Source organism: Microtus pennsylvanicus, chromosome 1, assembly GCF_037038515.1.
Source record: "Microtus pennsylvanicus isolate mMicPen1 chromosome 1, mMicPen1.hap1, whole genome shotgun sequence".
In the NCBI taxonomy this organism is placed as follows: Eukaryota; Metazoa; Chordata; class Mammalia; order Rodentia; family Cricetidae; genus Microtus; species Microtus pennsylvanicus.
This window is the reverse complement of record NC_134579.1, coordinates 207,097,433-207,124,908: the sequence shown is the minus strand read 5'-3', so window position 1 is coordinate 207,124,908 and position 27,476 is coordinate 207,097,433. Positions and strand designations below refer to the sequence as shown.

The following is a 27,476-nucleotide window of genomic DNA, read 5'->3' as shown; positions in this document are numbered from 1 at the left end:
ACTTGAACTGAAAGTGAGTAGGTCACAGAAGGACTCTGGCTGTCAGAGAAGAGTCAGTGACCAAGCTTTTCTAAGGAGGTAGGGAGACTCTGGCAAAGCTCCTCCGGGTCCCCGCCCCTAGCTCTGCCTGGTGACCTGTACATCCTGGGGCTGAGGAGGGGGCGTGGCGGGCGGGAGGGGGATGTTGGGCGGCTGCTCAGAAGCTGAACCCCGCCAGGGCGACCTCCGCTGGCGACAGGAGCAGCAGCTGCAGGGGGCGGGAGGTGGGGGAGGCCTAACCCCCTGGTGTGCAGCCTGGAGGAGGGACCGATCCTCTAGGCAGGGAGGGAGGGCAGAGCCAACAGCAGCCAGCGCCAGAGCAGTGCGTGTGCGCCAGCCAGGAGCACCGGCCCACACCGGGCTGGGATTGTTGTACTCTGTCACCAGGGCATCCTGGCTCCCGCAGCCCTTGCAGACAGCACCGGAGCCCCGGTTACACGGTCTGGGTAGCAGCGCATACCCGGAGCCGCACGCAGCTGGAAGGAGGCGTTCGCTCGCGCGTCACCTCGCTGCTTGGAACCTGAATAAGGCCGGAACAAGGTAAATAGCAAAGGTAGAGACAGAGAGGAGAGAGATGGAGGAATGACAGGTGCAAGGAAACACACTGCAGCAAGTTTGTGCTTGCACGCTGACGCGCCGCTAACCTCAGGGAGAGGGGGTGGCGGCGGTGTGTGTACGTGTGTGGCACTCCTGGAGAAGGCAATAGGGAGGTTGGCTAGCCTCTTTGCATCTCATACGTACATATTCCTATTAATACCCTCTCTCTGAGTTGTCATTTCCGCTCACTGCACATCCCCTGGACTCCAGAGATGCCCAAAAGGCAGGCAGCGACGCTCTTATTGTTAAGGTCCTCGCTGTTGCTACTATCAGATGCGAGATGCAAGCGTTGAACAAATTCTAGGACCCTCCCTTCCTCCACCCCCAGACTATTTCAGGAAGGGCTGGGGGAGGGAAAATGGGTAGCAGGAGCCTAAGGCTTGAAGACTGCGTGGAGGCCCAGGAGACTCCCCTGGCTCAGTCGCTTCCAGGCAGAGCCTACACTAGAGGGCAAGATAACTTTCATCTACTCTCCAAAACGACGTTTTCCACAGAGGCTTTGCACCCCTGAGGGAGGAGTCCTGGGAAATGGCGGTTCGCGGGGAGCCAGGTGCATTGCAAAGGGCAGGGCTAAAAGTGCAAAATGCAGCCTCTATGGCCAGCAAGGAAAAGGCACCGGGAGAGGAGGCTGGGTTTGCTATAACTGCCTGATACTTCAAGCTCAATCTGGTTCACATCAGGCCTGTCCTAGAGAGAAATATCAACTGTTCAACCCTAGCTCCCTGCATCGCGTTTTCCTGAGCTTTTCAGTTTGGGATGGAAAACTTTTATGTATCTGAAAATATCCTGTGAATGCTACAAAAACCCCAAATACATTATTTTTAAAGGCCCACTTATCTTCCCCTTGACCTAAGGAGAATCTACCTGATATAGACTCAAGTCAACATTTAATATAGGAGCCAGAGCTATGCAGTAGAAAACACAGCTCTCAATCAAGCAAAGGTTATTAATATGACCTACATCTCTCTGAAATGCTGATTTAACTGTGAGTCATGAGAATTGTCCTGCTTGAGGTCCTTTATTCTCCATGATAAAAATTATTAATATGGATAAAAAGTTCCTGACATCGGAACACACAACTAAAAAAATGCACATCTATTTTTCTTGTGTCTGATGTCTGTTTGTATTACTCTGTGGCAGACGAAGAACCAAATGTGCCCTGGTCATGACTGACTTAATATGTTCCATGTTGAAGATAGAAAAAAAATCAGACTGATTGTGATAGTATTAAGCATTAAGGAACATTTGCTTAGCCTGGGGGTTACAGCCACATTTGTATCTTTTTAAACTAAGGACTCCTTGCAAGCTGTCTCAGAGTCCCCGCTGTCCCCTAGGAAGAGCTCTCCTCTTACTCCCAGGGAATGTGATTCAGAAAAAGCTAGTTTGCCATTCAAGATCACCTAGAATTGCTTGCTGCTGGCTGCCTTACTGGCTCCCGCACTCTCATGATTACCCAGTATACCTAGCGCTAGAGGAGGAGGAGGTATGACTGGGCAGAACCAGAGAAGCCCATGATGACCAGGCAAGGTGGGTGGCATGCTCACAGCTCCAGCTGCCACACCCAGTGGCCTGCCTGGGACTGGCTGGGCATGCAGGTCTCAAGACTGGTTCGTGTGGACACCTTCCTCTTAAATATCGGTGCTTCCTTGTGGCTGAATCTAACGAGAACTAAGGTTGAGCAAGGGGTGAAATACATGCAAAACCCAAAGGAAGGAACAAGGGTGGCAGATACCATGAGGTGCACTTCGTACGCTGAGCTCAAGTCCACCAAGGTTGAATCATGCCCCTGGTTTTCAACTGGGCTGCCTTGTAATTACTCTGTTCTTATCTTTCTATGAAAGGTATCAGTTCTTCTTAGCCCAAGTAATTCTTAACCATGACTAACGAGTGGCACTTTCGAGACAGCCTCCATGCATACGTTAGTAATCTACTTTATAATCCAGGGGAGTCCTTTTCTGGTGTTAGCTGCTCACTGCTTATTAATTCACGCCAGTCCTAATGGGCAGGCAGAGGAAAATAATTGGGTTTAAAATTGTGCATTATCTTGAACTTATTCCTGTAACAGACTTTCATAGAAAGGAAAGTAAAACAACTTCAGTTTAAATCATGGATTTGTCTACATGAAATATTACTAGACATTTCATGAGTAGTCATATTTCTTATAAACTTACTTGCATGCTTATGGTCTCAGTTCCTGACTTCTGGGTCTAAATCAGGGACATCTCGCCTGGTTGGACTTTGCTGCTGATGTCTCCTACAACTGAAAAATGCTACTTGTATTGCACCGGTTGGGGGGGGATGGGAGGGCGGGGGATCCCTGTGATCCAGTACCATCTCCCCTACTGCTTTCCTCAGTTTACTCCCTTTCAGTTGCACAGACAAGAAAGTGCTGCAGTAGCATGCTGTGCATTTTGAGTAGGGACCAGAAAAGTGGCATCGCGACAGCTCGCCACTAGGCTTTCCATTGGTTCTGGTGTTGAGAGGAGAGGATCACTCAGAGAATCCAAAGAACGGAGGCTAAAGTGCCTCTGTCCCCTGTGACATCAGTCCAGCAGATGGTGGCTGGTCCCACACTGACCTGGGCGGCCACTTTACAAAGTCATTCATGTCACCTCCTGCTCTGCTCCCTAAACAATTGGGAGGCTTGTCTGCCTTGCTGACTACACTGACTGGCTAGATATTATACTATTATCCCTCACAAATAATTTATTACATGTTTTCTGTGAAACAATGAATACGGAATGTTGCTTCTCTGTGTAGTAAGGTATTTAGCCATGCCAAATCTCAATGGTTTCTGGGAAGATTTGGAGATGGGGCAGGGGATGTCCTACAACCCACCGATGTCCTTTCTTTTTTTTTTTTTTTTTTTTTTTGGTTTTTCGAGACAGGGTTTCCCTGTGGCTTTGGAGCCTGTCCTGGAACTAGCTCTTGTAGACCAGGCTGGTCTCGAACTCACAGAGATCCACCTGCCTCTGCCTCCCAAGTGCTAGGATTAAAGGCGTGAGCCACCACCGCCCGGCACCGATGTCCTTTCTGTCCATCAACGCATTGGCATCCTTCTGGTCCATGCCAATAACTTAGCTGTACCTCCCATTCCCACATTCCTCATGTCAAAATCTCTAACATCTGTTGAAAACTGAGATAGATCACATTGATACTGGGCCTGCCTGACCTTCATGACGTGCGTAGACAGCTCATGTCCATGACTGTTGCTACAGAGCCAGTCTCTTCAAGGGCCCTGCCTGACCTTCATGACGTGCGTAGACAGCTCATGTCCATGACTGTTGCTACAGAGCCAGTCTCTTCAAGGGCCTAAGGGCCACTATACCTGGCTGTCACTATACCACCTTTGGCAAATACTTGCTACAGAAGCATGAGGATCTCTAGAACCCAGTTAAGAGCCAGACATCATGGTACATGCTTATAATTCCAGTGCTTGATGACAATAGTAGAATTTGTGGGGTTCTCTGGACAGTCAGTCTAGCTGAGTTGATGAGCTCCAGGTTCAGTGAAATATGGTGAAGAATGATTGAACATCAGATGTTGAGTTTAGTCTACACACACACACATGCACACACACCCATACTTATCAGCATATACACATGAACACATCAGAGATCATGTGAACAATACAGGAGTTATGTCTAGGTCTTCCTTTGCCAGAGTCGGTGAGTTTTCTGGCACTTCCTTCTTTGACAAGCTGTCGTTGGAAACACCCCATGCAAGATCCTCCCCAAACTAACCCCTTAGCTGGCACCAAGTAGAGCTTAAACTTGTATTTTTCAAATGGCTAATCTTTTTTAATGACTTTCTTTTCATTAATTTGAAGTTTCTTATTAATCACATGACCCAAAAGCAAGAAAAGCATAATTTCACAACATTGGGTGTCTGTGCCTAGCAAAGGATGGAAGTGAAATAGTTTATCTTAGTCCTGACCAAGGAAGGATATTGCACCAGCTCTTGTGCTAGAGTGGGAGGGGCTTGGTGAGGAGGCCCTGTCTCTCAGACACAAAATATTATGCACTTGATTCAATAACTTTAAAAAATCAGTACTGGATGTTCAGCATGGGTCTGTGGATATAGTTGGTGTCAATGAGTGAGAAGGGAAGGCAAGAAAAGTTGAAGTCCCGAGACTAGGGTGTAGTTTTTAATATGCACAAGGTCATAGGTGCCATCCTTAGCACCACAGAAAGAAAACATGACATGTTCCGATCCCTGTACTGGCGGTGTTCACAGCCTTGTTAGAGTGAAGTAAGCTCATGGTGTCACGAGTACTTACCCTCATAGAGATTATTACTGCTACAGCAATATGTATTGGGGCAACCAGGGAAGGGGTCCTGGGCTAAGTCATTAGTAAAGCTATTTCTCTCATTGGCTGGGAATTTTTGTAGAAGTGATATAAAGGGACTTAAGATCCTCCAAATACCACTGATTACACCATGAATCCATAGTGTCTCCTAAGACCCCTCAGTCTGCTCTGTCTACCCTGGAAATGCATCTTCCTAGATCTCATACTCTTGGCTGTCTCAGACCTGCCTACTCCTAGCTGACCCTTCATCAAGCCTTGTAAAGTTACTTCCTACTTATTTCTCCAACTTTATCTTCTATTCACTGTCTCTCCTATCCATCTCTCACCTTTATTCCTGAGATGTCTTCCTTACCCAGCTTCCTAACCCTACCTTTATTCCTGAGATGTCTTCCTTACCCAACTTCCTAACCCTACCGACTCCAAATAGAACCTTAAAAACAGTAGCTGGGTTGGGATGTAGCCAAGTTAGTAAAGCACTTGTCTAACATGTACGAAGTTGTCATTTTGATCCCTAGAATGGCATAAATGAGGCATAGTAATGCATACCCATAAACCCAGTACTAGAGAGTTGGGAGTGGGAAGATAAAAAGTTCAAGGTTACTCTCAGCTACATATCAAGTTCAAGGCCAACCTGGGCTCCGTGATATCCAGTCTCAAGCATGCAGGCATCAGAAGCTGTAATTCTAAATTTTATCTGCTCATTTCTGGCCCAGGCTTCTTGGTGAGAACCAGAACCACTCTGCTGAATATGCATGAAGGGCCTCTGCCCTCTTCCCTACACCATACTATAGTCCTTCGGTATTAAGTACCAGAGCATAGTCCTTCAGCATCTAGTACCAGAGCATCGTCCTTCAACATCTAGTACCACAGCATAGTCCTTGAGCATCAAGTACCAGAGAATAGTGCTTTGGTACTAAGATACCAAGCTGTTTCTCTTGCTAATGCCTTTCCCGAAGCCAGGCGCAGCCTGGAGAGCAGCTTTCATCTTTCACCTGATGCATTCACTCCGACTCAGCTGAGATGTGAAATCCTCAGGGCATCATTCCAGAGCCCCAGCTTTGGCATAGCCCTCATCTTCTGTGTTCCTGTAGCTTTACACTCATACTTACTCCTGAGATTTTGGAAAAACTGTCTCTGCTACATTCCGTCTCTCACTATGTTCTACGCTCTGCAAAAATAGGTTCTGTGCCACATTTACTTTGTAGTCTCACCCCTGAGCTCCAAGATTTTAGAGTGTGACTTATGCGGTGGCAGGGAAACTGGGTATATGCGAACAGAAGCAGAGAAGTCATAGTTTAATGTGGGGAAAGAAATGGGATCAATCATTCTAGGACTGACCTTTTTGTGACGTGGGTATGAACAAGAAGAAGGAGAGAGTATGCAAGGTGATGCAGTGATTTATAGGGGAAAAAAAGCCACAACTTTTAATTCTACAATCCTGAGTAGAAAGGGTGGGGCTGCCTTAATCATCTGTGAACTCCTGGGCTGGTTAGGGACTGGTGTGGGGTAGCTGGATTGAAACAAATTTCTGCTTTATTTTTTTCTTGGTGTCTGGGCTTAAACTAAGGGTTTGCAGGAACTAGGCAAGTGCCCTAGTACTGAGCTATAGTCCAACCCAATTTCTTCCTTCACCTCTGCTGTGTGTTGTGTATAAGGCTATCAATAGGAATACCCATGGTGGGTAGATTCTAGATAGGTAAGTCAACATGGATCATGGAGTTACATCCTTGCACTTGAGGAGCCAGATTTTCTAACACTTCAAAGAGTGAATTATGATGAGGTTCCTTGAAATGCTTTTCATACTCGGGTCTGCCAATTACAGCAGCTCTTGTATGTAAGCAGGAATGCTTTTCTTCGGGAGATGTGATTAGGTGAAGGTATAGGTCATTGGTGCATGGTTATATAGAGTTATTTACTCCCCTGCCTCCCTCCAACTCTTGAAGAGCCATCCACTGAGCAGTAAATCTTTTTATCTATAAGATGCCAAAAGCTGAGTCTTCTTCTTGTACATATTTTTTTCCAGTAGCCTCTGCCTCCCTAGCAATTGAAACTGCTCAGTGGGTCTTGGTCTTCTGAGTTGGAGTGAAGAGATACCGAGGTCTTCTTCTTCAGCACACCCTTTTGATATCTTAAGACATGTATATGTTTTCTCCCTTTTTCCAACAGTCGTCTCCAAAAGATATGATGGGTTTCACATCAATACATTCCAACTAGAGACCAATATATATGAGTATTTATAATATCACTTAAAATAACAACTTGTCATTGAGTTTAATGACTTACCAATCCATTATTCACTCATTGCATATTTTTTACAACATATGGAGACTCCTACTTTATTTTTCCCCTTCAAGCAGTGGAATGTTCCACACACTTGTGCATTGCGCTTGCTTTAGACTTTTGATTTGGCCATTGTCATTTTTCTCCCAGCCCCATTCCTGTTTCCTCTATCACCACCATTTCCGGAAGATGCAGAGTGACTTTCCATGAAGATTTGCTGGACCTAGGCCTCAGCACAACCTTTATTGAGTTTCCATCTCTAAAGTCGTTACTCTTCTCTCTAATTCTCTTGTTCACAGCAAGACTTGGTTCAGCTCACCTCAGGGTTAAGAAATCCTGTTCACCGTACATTTCTCAATGTCAGGATTTCATTAACTACTTGCCTACCTCTTTTTCACCCAGAATAAGTGTAATCAACTGCACCCTCGAAGCAGAGAATTGAGAGAGGTGTTAGACAATGTCCCATATGCTTAACTTGCCCCATCCCGATCTTACTAATTACTTTAGAATCAATCATTCTGTATTAGGAAGAAAAAATTAAGCTAGTCCTAATTTTATCTCCTAAAATAAGAATATTTGGAAGTCATAATCATCATGAACTAATTCATATATTTATATGGTTTATTTTTTTTTTTTACTTTTTGAGATAATATCATGTATCCCAGCTGGCCTTGAAAGTCACCCTTCATTCCTTATGTAGCAGGTGATGACCTTGGATGCATGGTCCTCTTGCTTCTATATCTTGGGCACTGGAATTGCAGCCCTGAGAGGCTATGCCTGGCTTATGCTGTGGTGAGGACTGAACCTAAGGCTGTTGTTCATGTACTCTACCAATGAAGTTACACCCTTATCTGTTATGTGTTAATTCATCAACTTGCTGTTAGAAGCTAGGGTATGATATCCTTCTTGGAGAGTATCCAATGAAACAATACAAAAAGGGTCTGTAAAACAATTAAAATATTGTCTCAGTGTAAAACAATTAAAATATTAAAATATTGTCTCCAGTGTAATGGGGATGTTCTATCTGGAACTCACCAAGGCCAGCTGGCCTGGGTCTGAAAAAGCATGGGATAAAACCGGACTCGCTGAACATAGGGGACAATGAGGACTGCTGAGAACTCAAGAACAATGGCAATGGGTTTTTGATCCTATTCCACATACTGGCCTTGTGGGAGCCTAGGCAGTTTGGATGCTCACCTTACTAGACCTGGATGGAGGTGGGTGGTCCTTGGACTTCCCACAGGGCAGGAAACCCTGATTGCTATTTGGGCTGACAAGGGAGGGAGACTTGATCGGGGGAGGGGGAGGGACATGGGAGGCGGTGGCGGGAAGGAGGCAGAAATCTTTAATAAATAAATAAATAAACGAAACAGAAAAAACAATTAAAATATGATATAAATTAGTAAATTTACACTATAAAAAGAAAAACCAGGCAAGTGAGCCTCTCTTGCGCAGAGTATGTTTCTCAACATCAAGGTTTCACTAGCTGACTTGTTCCAGGCAACCCACTTTTTATTTTATCTGGTCACATGCTTTATTGGTCAGGTTTCTGTTGCTGCCACAAAACAGCACTACTAAAAGGAACTTAAGGAGGAAAGGGCAGGTTTTAGCTGATGGCTCCAGAGGCAGAAGCCAAAATGCATCGTGGTGGGGAAGGGTTGACATGGCTGCAGGTGTAGGAAACAGATAAATCAACTGTTATCCATACAAGGAGGCAAAGAGAGGGACCGGACCTTGGAGCAAAACTATTAACCCTGTAGGGCCATTCCCAGTGACGTTCTTCCTCCAGCAAGGTCCCGCCTCTTAAAGGTTTCATAACATTCCAAATCACATCACCAAATAAAGATCAAGCAATAAATATGTAAAACTATGCAGGCTATTTCTCATTCAAACCACTACAGATCATAGCAACTTTAACACTTACGTAGTACTTTAAGCTTTCTAGTCTTTTCTATATTAGTGGTTTCTCTTGATAGTGAGTCAGACACTAGAGAGGAATAGGGCACATTCTCATTTTGCACTATGACTAAGGTGAGTATTTTCCATATTGTATTTTTATGGTTTTGTGTTTCAGGTTCTTGAGTCTACATAAGAGGGCTCTCTGTAACGTGCGTCTCACCATGAGAGAATGCTGTCTCCTCACTGATCACCATGAGTACTTGGGGTTTGTCTGAAAGCTGATGGGTATAGACAAGACTGCACATGTCATCTGAAGCTGTGTAGAATCACCCTACACCGAGGGACAACACTTGGCATTGGTTTCATGCTACAAGAAGGACCATGGCAACATCCAGGGCATCTTCGAGATCCCATCGGGACATTACCAACGTGATGCAGAGGCTACAAGGTGAGCTGGAAACATAGTTTTTATATATATGCACAAATGAAAGTATCAATTTATCTCAGAATGTCTTCTATTTACTTGGTCTTCCCTTCAACTTTATAGAGTAACAGCGAAGAAAAGAATAGTTTGAATGTCTTTCATTTTAGCATGTTTAAGAAGTTTGTGCTGTCTTGAGATGTCATTGACTTCATGTGAAAAGAAAAGACAGATATAGCTCATTTTGATTATGTGTCTGCTTCAGTGTCCAGTTGCAAAATCACTTATGCCAGTGCTGTTCTGATAGGGTTGCTATGGCAATGCTGCCCAAGCAGCTCCTTGTCTAATGAGAGACCTAGGTTTACTGAGAACTTCCAGTCAGGTACCTTACCTTGTGCTTATCTGTCTGTACTGATTTGTGACATTAGTATTCATTGGACCTCCTTCCTGCTTATTGTTGGAGAATCCTTCTTCAACAAAACAACAGATCTGGTTGAAAATAGGACCTCAACCTCCTCCTACCCCCAAAGACTGAAAGTTCTGATTGGTTTTATTCAGCTGTAATGATCTCAGACTTGAGTGTGCATCTTGCTCTGTGGAGATGGAATTGTGTCCTCTGTCTGTATGATTTGCCTGTATGCCAGGGAGAGACTATTGAATTATTTCATGCACCGGTGGCATCGTTTACAAATGATGGGAAGGAAACTGATTAAGATCCTTATCAAAATGTGCAGAAGATTGTTCTGGTTATGGAAGTTCACCTATGAGTTTGTTAAAGGTGACATTCTCTAGATAAGTTACATGCCGGCAATAAAAACAGATGTGGAAAAATTTGAAGGGACTCCTGCAGGGTCAGATTACAGTCTTACTTAGTATTCTTTATCTTGTCCTTGGTGAATGACAGTCCTTATAATGGAAGCCTTAATTGGGAGTGAGAGAGACTAAAGAAAATTTGTGTTTTAATGTTGTTTTATTATTTTTCTAATGGTCATATAATTTTTTAAAGAAATATGTAAAGGAGGGGAAAGAGTTGAGGTCTCACCTCTACCCCACACCAGGTCTGCCTGCTGTCTGTATGCTGTAAGTTCCATTTGCAAAACACAGACCTAGTCCCCAACTCTTGGACCTTCCCAGGACTATGTTGTAAAGTTCAGGGATGCAGTCTCATAGATGGATTTGGGATATAATCTAAATGCTGTGGTATGATGAATTATTCAGATATTCATAGAAGAATAACAGCTTGATGATGTGTCACATTTGTTTTTCGGGTTGTTTAGATTTTTCAGAAGCTTGTTAATGGTTTTATGTATTGAGTGCCCTGTAAAACTGATGGTTTTGTTATATAATTGAATGACTGTACTTGTATAAGTCTTCTTTTTCACCAAAGTTATAGAAAGTCAGAAGGATCTATGACAGACGCTGAACCTTGGGATTTAGGAAGAGGGCATTTCTAAGCATGGATCATCTTGTATATCTAGCTGATTGATGGACAGGGGGTGAGGCTTGCTGCAGAATGTCACCTCCAGCTGGCACCAATGGAAGAAAGAGAGGGCAGGAAGTGAAATGATCGTGCCGGGTGTCTGCTGCCACATTGATCTGCTGGGATAAACCTGCTGATTCAGCCGGCAAAGCGCATTTTCTGTTCTCATTGTATGTCCTTAAGATGCTTTGCATCCACAAGGGGTGAGCCCTTCTGGCAAAGCAAGAGTCCTCTGTCAAGGGGATTTGGAAGCCCTGCTTACTCACTGGAAAGTACTGACAAGTGGCCAAGATCCTCATACTGAGGACTGCCATCATTGGCCAGAAAATTAAGACGAATGAAGAAATTACCTCGAGGAGAGATGAATTTGTACTAATTTAAGTAAAACCGTATTTGCTGTTTTCAAAGTTAAAAATTCATAAGAACATTTTCTAGAACCTTCATTTTCATTGCTGAGGGAGATGATACTCGCTTTTATCCCTCCCATCAGATTTTATTTTCACTTCAGGATCATTAATAACTAATAAAGAGCAAGGGGCTTTCAACAATGCAACCTGGCTTTACCATCCTGCTTACTTTGTCTACAGCCACATTGTTGACTGTTTTCTCTGCTTTTAATTTGTAGTCCCCGCTCTCAGAATTCAAGTGCACACACAGATTGCAACATAATTCTGTTGCTACTGGAGCAGTTCAATCGTTCACCTTTGCCAATATTTGTGCTTGTCTGAGCATAATGTGTTTAGGCTGGGATCCTGAATTATGCATGAGCAGTCAGACTGCATTGCAGAGTTCATTTGCGCTTTAAAAAAAGTTCGATAACTTAGTCAATCAATTCTAATCTAAGCTTAAAGGAAAACATAGGAGAATATTATATAATATAGTCATCTAAACATTTTAAATGCGTAAAATTAGTGTATATATTATATATGATGTTAAATAATTATTAAATATATAAACAATAAATAAATAATAATTAAACATATTCATGTATATTTAAATGCTAAAGAGACACACTTAATAGAAGTTCCTGGGATATCTATATATATAATCTCTCAACCCTTTTGCTTACAAATATGTTTACAGGCAGCCACTATATTTTAAAAATCTTCCATAGAGGCCCTGGGTTACATTTATTTAGAATATTTTTGACTTTTCTCAACTACTTCTCTTTTATTTAGAAGCATTAACTTTCATGGATTTCCAGATGAATATGTCAACGACAAGATGGCATTGGTGTAACCTTATAGAATTTTCTCGAACAAGTGCTGATCACCTAAACAGATGGCAATCAGCACGCTAAACCTTATATGAAAAGCAGTCTCCTAAATGTGTAACATTAAGCCAGCATTGGTGGCACCCATGATCCAACCCTCAGGAGGCTGAGGCAGGATGATGGAGAGTTCCAGACCAGCTAGGCTAGAAAACTAGACTAAATCTCAAAAAGGAAAAAAATGTCCTCAAAAAATAGAATGGTTCTTTTCATGGTCAAAATTTGGTGTTTTAACCAGGAGAATGGTCAAAAGAGGAGCAAACAGGCCATCATCTTTCCCTTGGAGATGTGTCAATGGTGTTCGCTAATTTGTTGCTATGCAGTGATCATTGCCTTCTCCTTCAATATGTTTACAAGTGGAAGGGGAGTGGCAGCACCTGGGAGGCAGAGGCAGGGGGATCTCTGAGTTCAAGGCCAACTTAGTCTCTGTGTCGACAGCCAGGGCCACATAGAGAAACCCTGTCTTGAGAAACAGTCAAACAAACAAAAACAGTAATTTAATTTTGGTGTTTGGCTTAGTTTTCTCTAAGTCCACTGTGACATATCAAAGTAGAAAAAATGCTTGATTGAAAAGTAGGACGAAATAATAAAAAATGAGAACTTTCCTTTCTTTCTATTTAAAATGAGGAAGCAGGAACATAATATAGGAGTAGCTTGGAGCCCTGTGAAGTTTCTAATTCTTTTACAATTCTTTGAGATATTAAATTTTATTTTTTTATTACTCTGACCCAGTGTCCCCTTTGATATAACTACAAAGCAATACCTAAGCCAAAATTATTCTATGTTGACTAGAAGTCTTCTTGTTGACTCCCCTCTCTTCCTGTATAGATGCTTTGTTGCAGCATCTCAAGCTGAAAGACTTGCACCATTCTTCTGTGTTTTGGGAAATCATAGATAAATAAATGAGTTGTGACCTCCTAAATACTGAACTTAAGATAAAATTACTCAAGAATTTTAAAAGCAAAGGAAGAAATGATTTAAGTTGACACTAATTTATCTACCTTTTAAAAAATATTTGAATTAGTTTTCAGTTATGAGAAGATTTGAACAAAGAACACAAATCTTTCCCAAATGAATGATTATATTTTGTTGCCACTTAGATACGTAGATAGTTTTAGGACTCTGATGTTTGGGGCATAATGGTGTGTCCACATTACTTTTATACGTACTAAATTATCTATTCCTATATAATGCTATGTACTGCAAGCCTTTATTTTGTAGAACTATTTGATATATCCTGTTATATGAAGGCCACAGGGCTTCGGGGTCTTTACTGACCTACTTAATGTTGACTATCAAATAGAAAAAATAGAAACGCAATGTTAAATCCCAAACAACCGAAGTTTTCAAATGCTGTTCTGTCAGTTGGTCAGATAGAAATCAAATTGAGTTAGAAATTATTTGTATGTAAGTAGGTCTTAGACCGGGTATGGGTATCCTTTATGACACTTGAGATTGTTTAAATGTTTTCAGTGTCCATGGCCTATAAAATAACACATTCCAATGTATCAAATGCCTCGACATAAATTATTTTTAATGTACTGCTTTAAGCTTCTTGCCCACGTGACAATAAAATTATTTCCTTAACCTCCCAACTGAAGTTTCAGCCAACTGGTTGACTTTCCCATATTTAACTATTGGACATTTTAATTCCTTCACATGGTCTGTGCTTCAGTCATGCCCAGAAGGTATGCTGAGTCTCCTGGGCACCTTCAGGATGAGTTCAGCTCAGAGCTCCTGAACCTTGGTAACCTTCAAAGCCCAGTGTATATACAGCTGTGTCCGGGAAAGCTCTTTCATCACTATAAGAAATTCTTACTCCTTGCTCTAAGTTCCTCCACACATCATAGCACCATGATTGCAGTGTGTATTGTTGCTTGGCAATTTTTGAAAATATGACCAAAGTAGCTGGTGATTTTGCAAATACATGAGAAGTGCTTCCTGCGAGAGGCCTGGTGTAGGAGGACCTTCTGTATTTGTGTTGATTTCATTGGTTGAATAAAGAAGCTGCCTTGGCCTTTTGATAGGGCATCCCTTAAGTGGGCAGAGTAGACAGAACAGAATGCTGGGAAGAAGGGAAGTGTGGCAGACGCCATGATTCTCTGACCTGAGACTGACTCTGGTTAGGATCTTTCCCAGTAATCCATGACCTTGTGGTGAACACAGATTAATAGAAATGGGTTAATCAAGATGTGAGAGTTATCCAAGAAGAGGCTAGATATAATGGCCAGGAAGCAATTTAATTAATACAATTTTTGTATGGTTATTTGGGGGTTAAGCTAGCTGGGCGGCGGGACACAGCCGGCTCCTTCTACTACAAAGTCCTGCAAGTTGGTTCTCTCATTCCCCACTCCCCCAACAGGAAACTTGTGGCGAGAAAAATAATTCTGAAACTTATTTTGGATACCTTACATTCTAGAGGTCAACCACAGTTCCCAAGAAGGAGCTGAGTACGTGTGACTGTGCACTGTAGAGGATACAGCTTAGGCATCACCAGTACAGAGAGAGCAATTACAGATATGGAATTCACTGTTGTCATCCAGGGAACATGACCATGGTCCAACAGTAGTGTATTCAAAAGCAGAAGTGGAGAATGATGAGGGTTCAACACAGCACACTGAAATACTACAATGGGTGTTGAAGGAAGGAGAGAGACAGGAGATGAGTCAGAGAGGAAGGGACTGATGGTGCTTAATGTCGTTCATGTTTATGCATGTCGCTTTCCGTAAGTTCAATAAATAAAAGACTGTGTGTGTTTTACACACTGACTATCAGGCCTAGATAGGTACATGGACCTAAAGTTCAAAATCATTTCTGGAAAAGCAAAAAATGGCTCTGTTCATGACTGCGGGGAGTTTTAAGATGCTCAGAAGTTGTTGAGGAAGAGAAATTTCTTAAAATCTTATTAAATATAATTCTGAACTTTATGTGGCACTTAAGAGGAGTTGGGACCTACTATTGGGGTTTTCTTAATTGGACACAAGGAAATCTTCTGTCTTTGTAGAGTCTGGTACCCTGCTCAGAACTAAATATAGTCCCCATGAGACTAGGGCTACATCGGTGCTTTTCAGACACCTGGATGGGACTGTCACATCTCTCCTATGCCTTCCTTTATGCATCCTTCCCCCTCATGTCTTCACTCAAACTCCTTATTTTTCTAGTTTACTTTCACATATTGCTTTCTCCAGATCTGTCATGGTTTATTTGGCTCCTTCAGGGCCCAGCTTCACGAGCAGGGAGGAGAATGTGCGATATCCGTGTCAATATCTGCAAACACTGTCAGAACTGTAGGATTTCCTCTCCTGCAGAGCACTGTTGCTAAATTCGGGAAAACGCTTATCAGTAACCGTGGTGGTAGCACTTCAAGCCTGCCAGCCATGGATCCGCCTGGACTGTTCGGATAGTCTCTGTATGATGGACAAAGACTCCACAGGTGACCATAGACTTTAGATTTTCAAAAATGTATAATACAAGGGATCACATAGTTATAAAGAAGAAAAAAACGGGCTTTCTGTTTCTATGTTAGATCTTTTATATGTTTTATGAGACTTACTAACAATAAAAAATTGCTTCCCAAGAATCTGTTTTCTTTCAGATTTGAACTGATGGGGAATTAAACATTTTCTTCTGTGCACACTTGTATCTAAATACACAAATCTCCTTTTCCCACTCTTTGAATGAAAATCTATAGTTTAACAAATTATTATATGTAGATATCTTATTTACCATCTACTATTTTATTTTAAACAATTGAGAAATGACAGTAAAAGTAACGTCAGACATCCAAAAAGACTGAAGACAGGCCGATACCATGGTTTTGTTTTCTCAAATGAATTAATAGAAACATAAAAGAAGTCAGTGACACCCCAGCCAGATTTAGCACCCTGTGGTCTATGTGTGACTTTGATATGTATACAAGAGTACATGGGTGTAGCTGAAGCATTTTAAGAGTGGTTTCTACCGTAACTTGTGTTCTTTTTCTTCCCCTATTGTTCACAATGACCTCTTGGATTAAAAACAATTCCTTCCTCTTCTGATATTAATCTTTCGTGTTTAGTAAACACTGGTCCCCACCCACGTTAGAAACAGTATTTACCTTGAATTCTGCCATCATCCACTCTTGTTTGCTTCCTTTCTCATTCCGGAAGTCACCGACATTGTTCCCTTGAGCCCCTTTTATCTGTTTATTCTGTTTGTTGTGCTGACCTTTTCGTGGGCTTGGGAAGAATTCTGCAATTCCTAGCATTTATCTCAGTGGTTTCTATTGCTGGTGGCATTGTTTGTGGTTGTGTAACATGGTGAGCCGCAGCGTTCATTTTGCCAAGAACTACTCTAACCACACATCTGCAGCGGGTGTCTTCAGATCCTCTGCTTTCTCTAGACGTCTCACAGATTGGCTCATTTTATTCAGATTTCAGAAGGGATTGGATACTCCAGTGTGTGACTGGCCGTGCGCTGCTTGGATGGTCAGTAGAAAAGGGAAATGCTGATTATAGTGCCAGAGTCAAGGAGCTTGGCTAGGCTCTCCACTGGATACATAGCAATGGATCACACACAACTCAATGCCATTTTTTTCCTTTCCTTATTTGAAATCCTGGACCAGTTCATTATAACCCTCAAGGTCTTTTCATCATGGTAGAATGGGTCTTCACCCCCTGGCTCCTCTTGATCACCTGCTTTTGTTTTGGTTCATCCCTCTATCCTGTGATGCTTCAGTCCTAGCCCCTTTCTAGCCAAGCCTTGAACTCTATCCGATCTTATCACATCATCCCCCTTCCCCATCAATCTTTCTTCCCCAGGCTGCAAAGCCCAGCTCAAATAGCCCTCTAGGATATGTAAATACTAAGTATAACCAGTCAGAAGAAGACATTCTCTTTCCGTGCTCTACTTTAGACAACTTTTATATTAAAGCATCCACTGCACCAGTCTGCATGGCCTTGCTCATTTATCTACATTTGTTAGAATTTTAGAAACTCCAGAGTAAACGGTACAGCTTCTGCAATAATTTTTTTTTACCACAAATAAAGTGTTTATTAAAGGCTCAGTCTTCTCAGTTGTACGCTCACGCACTTAAGAAATATTTCATGGATATACATTGAGCCCAGATCCTCTCAATACAAACATGAAAATAGCACAGAGCACCCAGGCTTAGGGAGCAGCAAATTCCAGCAGTGAGAAGATAATATGGAAGAATTGATCAACAATGACAGATACAGTGATGGCTAAGTACACATTTGACGAATGAGTGAGTCAATAAATTTCCTCAAATGGATATACATATCAATTGAGCAGATTTAGCAAGTGGAAAAAAAATGTCTAAATTGTTTTCTTGTATTTTTTTTGAAATTCTGAGTTGAAGATTTCTCATTTTATTTTCCTTTATTTATTTATTATTGCATCATCATTATTATTGCTATTAAGTGTTATTTTGAGACAGGACTTTGCCATGTAGCCCAAACCTGACTTGAATCTGCAGTGATCACCTGCCTCAGCTTCCTGGAAACATGCTGTTCTTACAAAGCACAGCCTGCTACTTCTACATAAGCTAGTCTGGTTGCTTAGATCAGAAGTGGACCTATAAATTGTGGTTTGGTATCTTCCTTTTGGGAGGAATGAACAAAGTTCTAGAGCTATGAACTGATAAAGCAAGGTCATGATCAGATATGAACGGGGTCAGGGTTCTAGTCTCCTCAGCACTGTAAGAAAACCAGATCCTGTTACAGTAGTTCACGGTGCTTTGAGGCTGTTCTTTTGCATCTTGAGGTCTTTACAGACAGGAGACAAGTCTATCTATATAGTTTTCAGGGTCTAGAACAATGATTCTCAATCTTCCTAATGATGTGACTCTTTAATATAGTTCTTCATGTCGTGGTGACCCCCAACCATAAAATTCTGTTGTCACTACTTCAGAACTAATTTTACTACTGTTACAAATTCTAATGTAAATATCTGGCATCCGATCCCTGTGAAAGATTGAGAACTGCTGGTCTAGAAGGAAAATGAGAACACGGACTCCTTTGTTCAATTGCTGAGACTAATTTCATAGGTATCATAGCCCAAGTTTGTGTGAAGTCCATAGATGCATTCTGTTGTGTGACTCAGCTTGGACACCCGTGAAGTCAATCCTGGGGGATAACACTCTGCAGAACTTGGGACCCTAAGGGTTTTAGGCTATCCCAAAAGAGACAGAAAAGAATGGGGAGGAGGAATGAACTATGAAGAGCTCTTTACATCTAGATGTTTTAAAAATGAACCTTAAATTGGTTTATATGAAAGAGAAATGAGGAGACTCTCTCATCTTCATCAGCTCATGGCTGAGCTCACAATTAATTCTTGAGCAAGGTGAAGCAAACTCATCAAAGGTTAACTATCCCTGGGATTATTGATGGCCTTATCTTCCCGACTACAAGACCCTTATCTTCCCGACTACAAGACAACCTACCATAAAAGTCGATTTGCAATCACTTAGTCAGTTTAAAATTACCCATGTCTTTTTTCAAAGGCAAAAATCACCTTGAATATTATTACTTATATTACTTCATACCCAAAATATCTAGATTATACTCAATGACCATGATGAAAGAGTAGCAATTATTTTTATTTCTAGGCATACACAGGTTAATTACATCCCTTTTATCAATCCCTACAATTAGTAATTTTGTGACATTTGTGATATATTGCTGTATAAAAAGATACATTGGGATGTAGCTCAATTGGTTGAGTCCTGACCCAGCATGAAATAAGCCCTGGGCTTGATCCCCAACACTACACAACCTGAGTATGTAATCACAGCCTTCAAGGAGTGGAAACAGAAGAATTAAGAGTTCAAGGTAATTCTCAGCTGCATTGTAGGTTCCAGGCCAACTTGAGGTACATGGTACCTTGTGTTAAAAAAAGAAAAGAAATGGGAAAAAAGAAAAGAAATTGTGTTGAGATATTTTTTTCCTTTTTCTGACTTTTTCTCATTCAGCAAAGTTGTGAAAAATTCCTACAGAGAACATGGGTCTTGAATTTGCAAATCAAAAGGCAAGGAACTATTTGAGAAATCATTGCCAAGTTCATGGTTCTTATACAGTATGGCCGAGCTACCCTGATTCTGCCCCAAAAACTAGTGATGCTGCTGGTTCGTTCCCATCATGATTATGGGCACCTAAATTAACAAGAACCATGGACGTTTCAGACTGAAACATGTATTTTTAAATACTTACTTGATCTCAGGAACTCATTCTAAGAAACACTAGCTTCCCACTCGTGTGATGACTTCTTTTCAAAATAATCACGAACCGTGCTGTCCTATTCAAACAAAGGACAGTCACTTCTGGGGAATTTGGAAGTGTCATATGTTTTCTTCTCTTTATGTTTTGTCCTTTAAAAAGAGTATTATGGTTCACAATGTATTGTTCTTAATTTTAAGATGAAACCACAGATTTCTAGAACAATGAAGTGACTTAGTACTTCATCTTTGAAGTGGGAGATGACAGCTCATTCCTGTGGTCATAATTACACAGAAGGCTGAGGGACAGGGTCACTTGAGCCTACACTGTTGAGTCAAGACTGAGTCACACAGCAAGATGTTGGAGGTTGAGAAATTATATTAAAAATCAAACTGAGTATTCAACCTGATTTATAGACATGATGTGTGTTTTAAATAATTAACTGGGGGCCACCATTGAATTGCAAGTGTTCTGAGGAGACAATTTTATGATTTGGAGTAATAAAGATTATCTTCTCTAACTCATTTTTTAAAAAAGATAAATAGTTCACATTTCTGAGACTGATTAATGCAAAACCATGCATGTAGATAAGGCAAAACAAGACTAGAACCTAGATCATCTGTCTCTATAGTTACGAGATTGCCAATGAACATAATTATATACTTCTCTAAAAAATAGAAAAAAGAAAAGGAAAGAAATCTCAGCTTGTTTAGTTTTGAATGTTAATTATTTTAATATCCAGTTTTCTACCAAAACATTTAGGTCAAACTGATTAATCACGGTGATAAATGAGCAATTACTCTTCCCGCCTCTAGATCTATTTGTGCTAATTAAACAGGTGAAAGGGGGACTGATAGTGTTTGCCTCCTTTATATAAAATTGTCAACTTTACCCATCATGTTACTTTCTGTGTACGTAGAAATACCTGGGATGGCAACATTTTTGGGAGAAAAGGCTTGTTTTGGATCACAGTTTTGAAGATTACACGGCAAGATCAAGTAGTCCCATTGCTGTGGGACTCTGGTGAAGGTGGTTACCCACATGGTCATGCTATGGGCTCTGGTGTAGCTGGTAGCACAAATAGTTATACCATAACCAAACAACAAAGGGAAACGGGACTGACTTGGGTCGTACAGTGGCATCTGAGGGCATGCCCTCATGTCATACAAACCTTCCAAAGGCCCACATTCTATGAGGTCATTGAATTCCCCAGTGATGCTACCAGGCACCATACTTTCAATACAGGGGCATTTGGGGGTCAGTCAACCTCAAACCATGGAACCAGTAATTAGGACATACTATAGATACTTTTGGACACATCCAGTACCTTTATATGAATTGTTTTACTTGACATGGGCTTTTGTTTGGTTTGCTTTTTCCAGATGGGATCTCACAATGTAGGCTAGTATTAAACTCATGATTCCTCTGTTTTAGCCTTTCCAGGGCTAAGAGTATAGGCCTTTGCCCTAACCCATACACACCTAGTATCTTTTCCAATTTGCAAAATAGTGACAAATGTTTCCTAAATATTTATTTACATTTTAATTATTTATTTGTGTGTGTGTGTGTGTGTATGTGTGTGTGCACATGCAAAAGCACATATCACAGCATACATGTGGGGGTCAGAGGGCAACTTCCAGAGGTCAGTGCTCTCTTCCCTCTGCATGGATCCTGGGGATTGAACTCAAAGTGCCTTTATCTGTTGAAGAATCTCTCCTGCCTTCTGAACCTTTATGGAATGCATGTCAGATTAGGCAGCCTATTAACTGGGTGCCTTTGAAGGTTACTAGAAGTAGAATGGAGTAGTGGTTGGGAAGGATCAGGAGAATGAGACAGGCAACAAAGAAATAAAATCTTTATCTTTGATCAGTTTTAATTGCAGCTTTCAGTGGGGCTGTGAAAAACGAGAAGTTCCTTTACAGTTCCCACTCGCTCTATTTCCCACTTGAACTGGATGTTAACTAGTGGTCTAGAGTTTGACAAACAGCCCTTCTTCTCTCGAAAACTTTGCTGTGTATCTGGTATGTTTCTTTCCACCTGTGCAATCTTGGTTTACAAAACGCAGCTATGGGAGACAATCCTGCAGTTTCCCTCCTATGGTTAGACTTCTCTTTGGCCTGCCAACTCACAAATAGCAACAAGGAGACTTATTATTAATTATGAGAGCTCAACCTCAGCTTAGGCTTGTCCCACTAGCTCTTAAATTAACCTTTTTGTTATTGGTCTACATTTTACCATGTGGCCTTTTCCCTTTCTTTCATGCTGTATGTCTGACTCTCTCCATGTCTCATTGGCATCTCCTCTGAGCCTTGATTATCTCCTCCTACTTCCTATCTCTGCCTGGAAATCCTGCCTATACCTCCTGCCTCGCTATTGGTCACTCAGCATAGCAAAATATCTTCACACAAATATTCTACAACTCCCTCCTTTACAGCACATACAGAAAAGCCTTAGTGTTTGAGATCCGGTCTGACCTTGGGTTCCAACTCCGAGCCTGTCAACTGTGTTCTGGTCCCCAGGACCTTGGCCCTTTGGGGAGATTAGAGTCATAATTGCTCTTGAGAAGTCCCTCCAGAAGGTGCAATGGACAAGGGGCAGAGGACTTCTGGAAGCCAGTCTGAGATCCTTGTAGGCTCAGAGTCTCTCCAGTTTATGCTGGACTGATTCTCCTGTACATGCTGGTCCCTCCCACTCTAATCCTCAGGCCAGGTTTTAGGAACTAGGCCACAGTCTGACAGAACTGCCAATGAGCTCCTTCCCTGTCACACTCCAGATGGCATGGGGTTGCAGGCAGCAAACTGGCTTGTTCCCCCCAAGCCCTGCCAAGCCAGAGGCTGTGAAAGTGGGGGCTGAAGGCTGCTCACTTCCTTCCCTGTGGCGTGTCAGTGGGATATTTATACTACAGAGTTGTAGTGGTAACCTTGTCTTCACTATGCTGGGGAATGCTGACTTTGATTCCGTGTGTACAATCTTTGAGAGCAACAGTTCGTGACGATTACTTGTCATATTTAACTTTTGTCTTGGGAAGATATGAGCTACTTGAATAGCATGCTGTGATCATTTAATTTAAAACAAGATAGTATTGTGGTGAATGTATATATATATATAGTATACTATTAATATATAAATTATATATGTACACACACAAATATATATATAATTTCCAAGGGGGAAATTATCTTCTAAAATCTGTGAAAATGTCAACCCTTAATCACAACTATGTAAATAATTTTAAGGACAAGCAATCAGAAAAGTAATGTTGTTTCTGTCTTCTACATTCTAAAAGAACTTTCTCCCCAGAAAACTACCTCCAGAGTTTTAATGTGGAATTGACTTTAAGTGGCTTCGTTGCTGATACTCCAGGCTGGAGTGTGTTAGCAGAAACACTGGCTGAGTCTAAATTGCTAGAATGCAGCCCTTCTCGGCAAAGCCTCTTTGAAAGCCGGCACTCACTAATGCGAGCCTTTGCATGCTTGATAAATATAGCCATTTCCTGATATCCAGAATAGCTCCTGATGTGGGTCAGATTATTGATGCAGAACATAGCCACACCCTCCCTGCTTCAAGGACAGCCAGTACCCTACAGTACCACTTTGATGTCCTTTATGACTTAAGAGGGGAAATGAATCCGTTTTGCAAAAACAATTTCTTCTTACTCAAGTTTCTCAAGATCCGACCAACATAGAAATGATCAAGAAATAAAGTGATAACTCTTTCCCGACATGACTAGAGAGGTTGAGACTAGATGCATAAACAGATAGATGAATATATTTTGTTGACTGTTTCTAAATTTTATGCATAAAAATTAATTCATGTTATGAATGTTGCTTTATAATCTGGGGCATTTGTAGAAGGCAATACATTACTCACAGCTTCATGCATCAATAAATATACATTTATATTGTCATCGAGTAGCTAAATATTGAATAATATTCCATCTTATAAATGTAATATTTTCGTTTTGATTTCAGAATATGTTCACTGTTAGAAATAAATGAGGCCTTTTTCAAACACATTTTCTTCCTGATTTAAAGTTTTCTTTAAAAAATATACTTTTATACTTCTTGAGAATTAGTTTTATAATCACTTAAACAGGTAAGATCCCAATCTCGTGGTCATGTTAGTGACTTAAAAGCTTGCAGTAGAGTAGACTGCATCAATTTTCCGTTATTGTGGACTGTTTTCCTGTCAAGTTCCCAATCCTGGAAAGGTTCCCCAAGTGCTCATACTACTAAACCCAGGACAGAGTCTCCTGGCATCCATGCCCAGCCTCAGGGAAGGGCTGAAGGGAAACTCTGCCAGGATCATATTCTCCTTTTCTTTCCCTCAGATTGAGTCCTCCATGTCCCAGGACACTTCATTTAAAACACATAAACACAGCTCAGCAGGGTAACTGTCACTTGTAATACCATAAATCTGAGTTTAGTCATCATGCAAAATACATCTGATTAAGATACAGAGGTGAAAATCGCCCTCAGTGATATGCTGTGCAGGCAAGTGAGGTAATGTTGTTTTTTTTTTTTTTATTTTCTGGCCCCTTGAGTCATCCAAACATTCCCACTTCCCACCACCTCAGCTCTTAGCCTCATGTCTACCATGTATGGAAGTAAGAAATTGTATGAGGTCTTGAATATGCAAGGGGGAAGACCCTGAGAGCCCGTTTCTTACTTCTGGCAAGAATACCGTAGATTTTTGAGGATATATTTTTATGTGTGTTCATGTCTTTCCTGAATGTCTGTAAGGGCACCCACAGAGGGTGGAAGAAGACTCACATCCTCTGGGACTGGGCTGTTGTGAGCCATCGTGTGGGTGCTGAGAACCAAACTTGGGTCATCTGCAAAAGTAGCTAAGTGAGAGCCATCTCTCTGCCCCACCAGCCATCACCTTATTAGCCTGCAGCTGCTTCAGCACCATCTGAACTTCTACCCAGTTGTGGTTCCCATGGGAACAATTGCTAAATGTAATGACTCTGAAACCCCAGGATAGGGCCTGCTATCTTTTCCATGAGGAACTCCTTGTGCCTATACCTAAACCTCATTGTTCTCCTTAGCTATAGAGCAGGACTACCTCCCACCTGGAGTCGCCATTCTTTGAGAAAATAAGGCATTTCCATGCTTATCTTGCTGCTAGCCTCCCTTATCTCCTATGGACATTGTGCATTGTCTAATACTTTTCCCTTTCCCTCTTAGATATCTCAAAGGCATTTCTCATTGTCAGCCCCAACCTCTGCTCCTCCCCGCTCCATTATTTAAAGCATACTCATTAGTCCATGACACTATCATCTATTACTCCTGTCTTGAAATAGGCAGCAAATGCCTGTCTGCTTCATGCTTTCGACATGTAACTCCCTGTTGAATTTCTGTCAAGATTTCCACTTTTGAGGGGAAAGGCTGCAGCTATCTTGGGCACAATATTAGCATGTATCATATCCTCCCTCGACCGAGCGGGGCTTCCTCACTTCAGACAAAAGCAGAAAGGCAATTGGGTGTCTTCTGAGATTTGGAAGGTAATCTCTCTTCCCCAATTAACTGATGGTAATTCTGCAGCTTTAAGACAGCATAGCATATGGGAAGAATCCACAGGACAGATGCACACATGAGCTCACAGAGACTGAAGCAGTGTGCATAGGATGTGCACAGGTCCGCACCAGATGAGTTTCTAGAGCCAAAAGGACAAGTGGACACTCTCTTCCATCTCTAACCCAGAAGCTATCTCCAAACAGTAATCACTTGCAAATGAAAATCCAGTTTCCCTCCTAGGAGTCCCACTGGGGAACCACACTACTCTTAAGGATGGGCTACATGCTCAATAGATGGCCAGAGAAGATGAACTCAACAGTATCTTCAGAGGTTCCTGGAGCTGGGACAGAACTGGGGTGAGAACTTTCAATCTCACCATAATTAGATTTGTTTTTGGAATCTTTGGGAACTTTCCAGAGTCGTTTTACCTCTATGAAATGAAGGTCCACCAAGAGAAACTGTTCCTGACAATTTTTTCCCATATATTCATTTCACTGAGCCTCAGAGAGAACAGAGAGAGCGCAAAAACAGCGTCAGGAGAACGGGAAATCTGAACATAGAAGCTGGAGCTGAAAATTTTCTGAGGGACGCATGGGTCACCCTGGAAAGGGGAAATAGATGAGGTCTCCTAGGTAAACTGGGGGCAGGGCAGGGGCTGAAGGGTGGGGTTGAGAGTTGGGAGCATGAGGGATTGAGGTGGTTATGAAGGGGAAGGGATGGAGTGGGAGAGTAATAAAGAAGGTATTATTATAGAGGGAGTCATTTGCAGTTAGGGACAAACCTGGTGCTAGGGAAATCCCCACGAATCCACAAGGGTGAACCCAGCTACAACTCTTGGCAATAGTGGAGAGGGTGCCTGAGCTGCCCTTCCTCTGCATTCAGATTGGTGACCACCCTGCCATAGAACCGTCATCCAGCAGTAGATGGAAGCAGATACAGAGGTGCACAGCCAAGCACTAGGTCAAGCTCTGGGAGCCCAGTCGAACTGGCTAGCATTTCTTACAGTGGTTCTCAACCTGTGGGTCACAACCCTTTCAGGGGTCAAATGACACATTTACAGGGGTCACCTAATATCATAGGAAAAGACAAATATTTACATTATGTTTTATAGCAGTAGCAAAATTACAGTTATGAGGTAGCAATGAAAATAGTTTTATGGCGGGGAGGTCACTACACATGAGGAACTGTATTAAAGGGTCACAGTGTGAGGAAGGCTGAGAACCACTGCTTTAAAAGAAATGTGCAGAGCAGAATTTCATCAGATCCTTTTATGTTTGATTTGCATATCGTTAGCAAAGGTTTCTACTATGGGCATAAAAAGTTGTCATTGCTATTGCCCAGACAGGACGACTTTTGACATTCTCTTAAATTCTCTACACACAGTAAGAGAGCGGACATGGAAAAAGTTTTATGTGCTGTCTACAGGACAAACGTAGTCGTCACCATTCACTATCTACCTCTTCCTTGTGACCCCGAGTCTGGTGTCTTGTTTTGTTACCTCTCCTAATGCCTTTTCCACATCAGAGCTTTGCCTGTTGAGCTGTTGATCTTTGTTACCATATATGAAGTTTAAGGACTTCTTAGCTGATACTGCAGTTCCTGAAGCGTTCAGTCTTGGCCAATATTATTGGCATGGCTGGATTTTTGCTAGCTCCGAAAGGGAAAGTGGAAGGAAATTAGGGAGTCTTCTCAAGCCCCACATTCTTTTTGTTTCAACCTGCCCGGTTGTCTTCAGCCAGTCACCTGCTCTTCCGCCTATCAGATATCAGTTCATGAATTTAATACTCATGTGTCAGCTTGTAGCCCCCTTGGTGACCACTATGCTATAAAACTGTTGTTATTTTGTTTTAAAGTGTAGTCTTTCGAAAAGCTTAATATGAGGCGTTGATTTCAAGTCATCAGTAGAAGGACACAGGATGTACACGAAGCAATATCCTGGAATTAACTCAATTTGTATGGACGTAGATCATGGGTTCTAATTCTTATCACTGAAAGGCAGCAGACTTTAGTTATAGGAGCTGTGGAGACAGTTCTGTTAGTAAAACACTGACTGTACAAATAAAGGTGGAGCCAGAGTTGAGATGTCTAGTATCCACATAAAAAGTCAAGTACAGTGGTCCATGCCTGTAACCCAGGGGTGGGCAGGTAGAGACAGGAGCATCCCTGAATCTTGCTGATGAGCCAGGCTATTGAACTGACCATTTCCTGGTTTAGTGAGAGACCTTGTCTCAAAAGAGAAGGTGGATAGTGATTGAGGAAGACACCTGATTGTGACCTCTCTCTCTCTCTCTCTCTCTCTCTCTCTCTCTCTCACACACACACACACACACACACACACACACACACACACACGGAATGGGGGAGGGAGGGAAAGAAGGAAGGACAAACATACACATAGAGAGAGATTTAGTTTTATAAACGACTAGTTTTATAATTAGTGGTTTATGG

At 41.9% G+C, this 27,476-nt stretch overlaps 1 protein-coding gene across 1 annotated transcript in view; it reads left to right on the top strand.

Moving 5' to 3' along the window:
• Positions 1-304: 304 nt before the first annotated feature.
• Syne1 (spectrin repeat containing nuclear envelope protein 1) overlaps positions 305-27,476 on the top strand; it is a 471,659-nt gene continuing 444,487 nt past the window's right edge. Inside the window, exons 1-2 of the mRNA XM_075949874.1 lie at positions 305-579; positions 9,300-9,572. Coding sequence (XP_075805989.1) covers positions 9,506-9,572 — 67 coding nt within the window. The 5' untranslated portion in view covers positions 305-579; positions 9,300-9,505. The remainder of the gene's footprint in view (positions 580-9,299; positions 9,573-27,476) is intronic.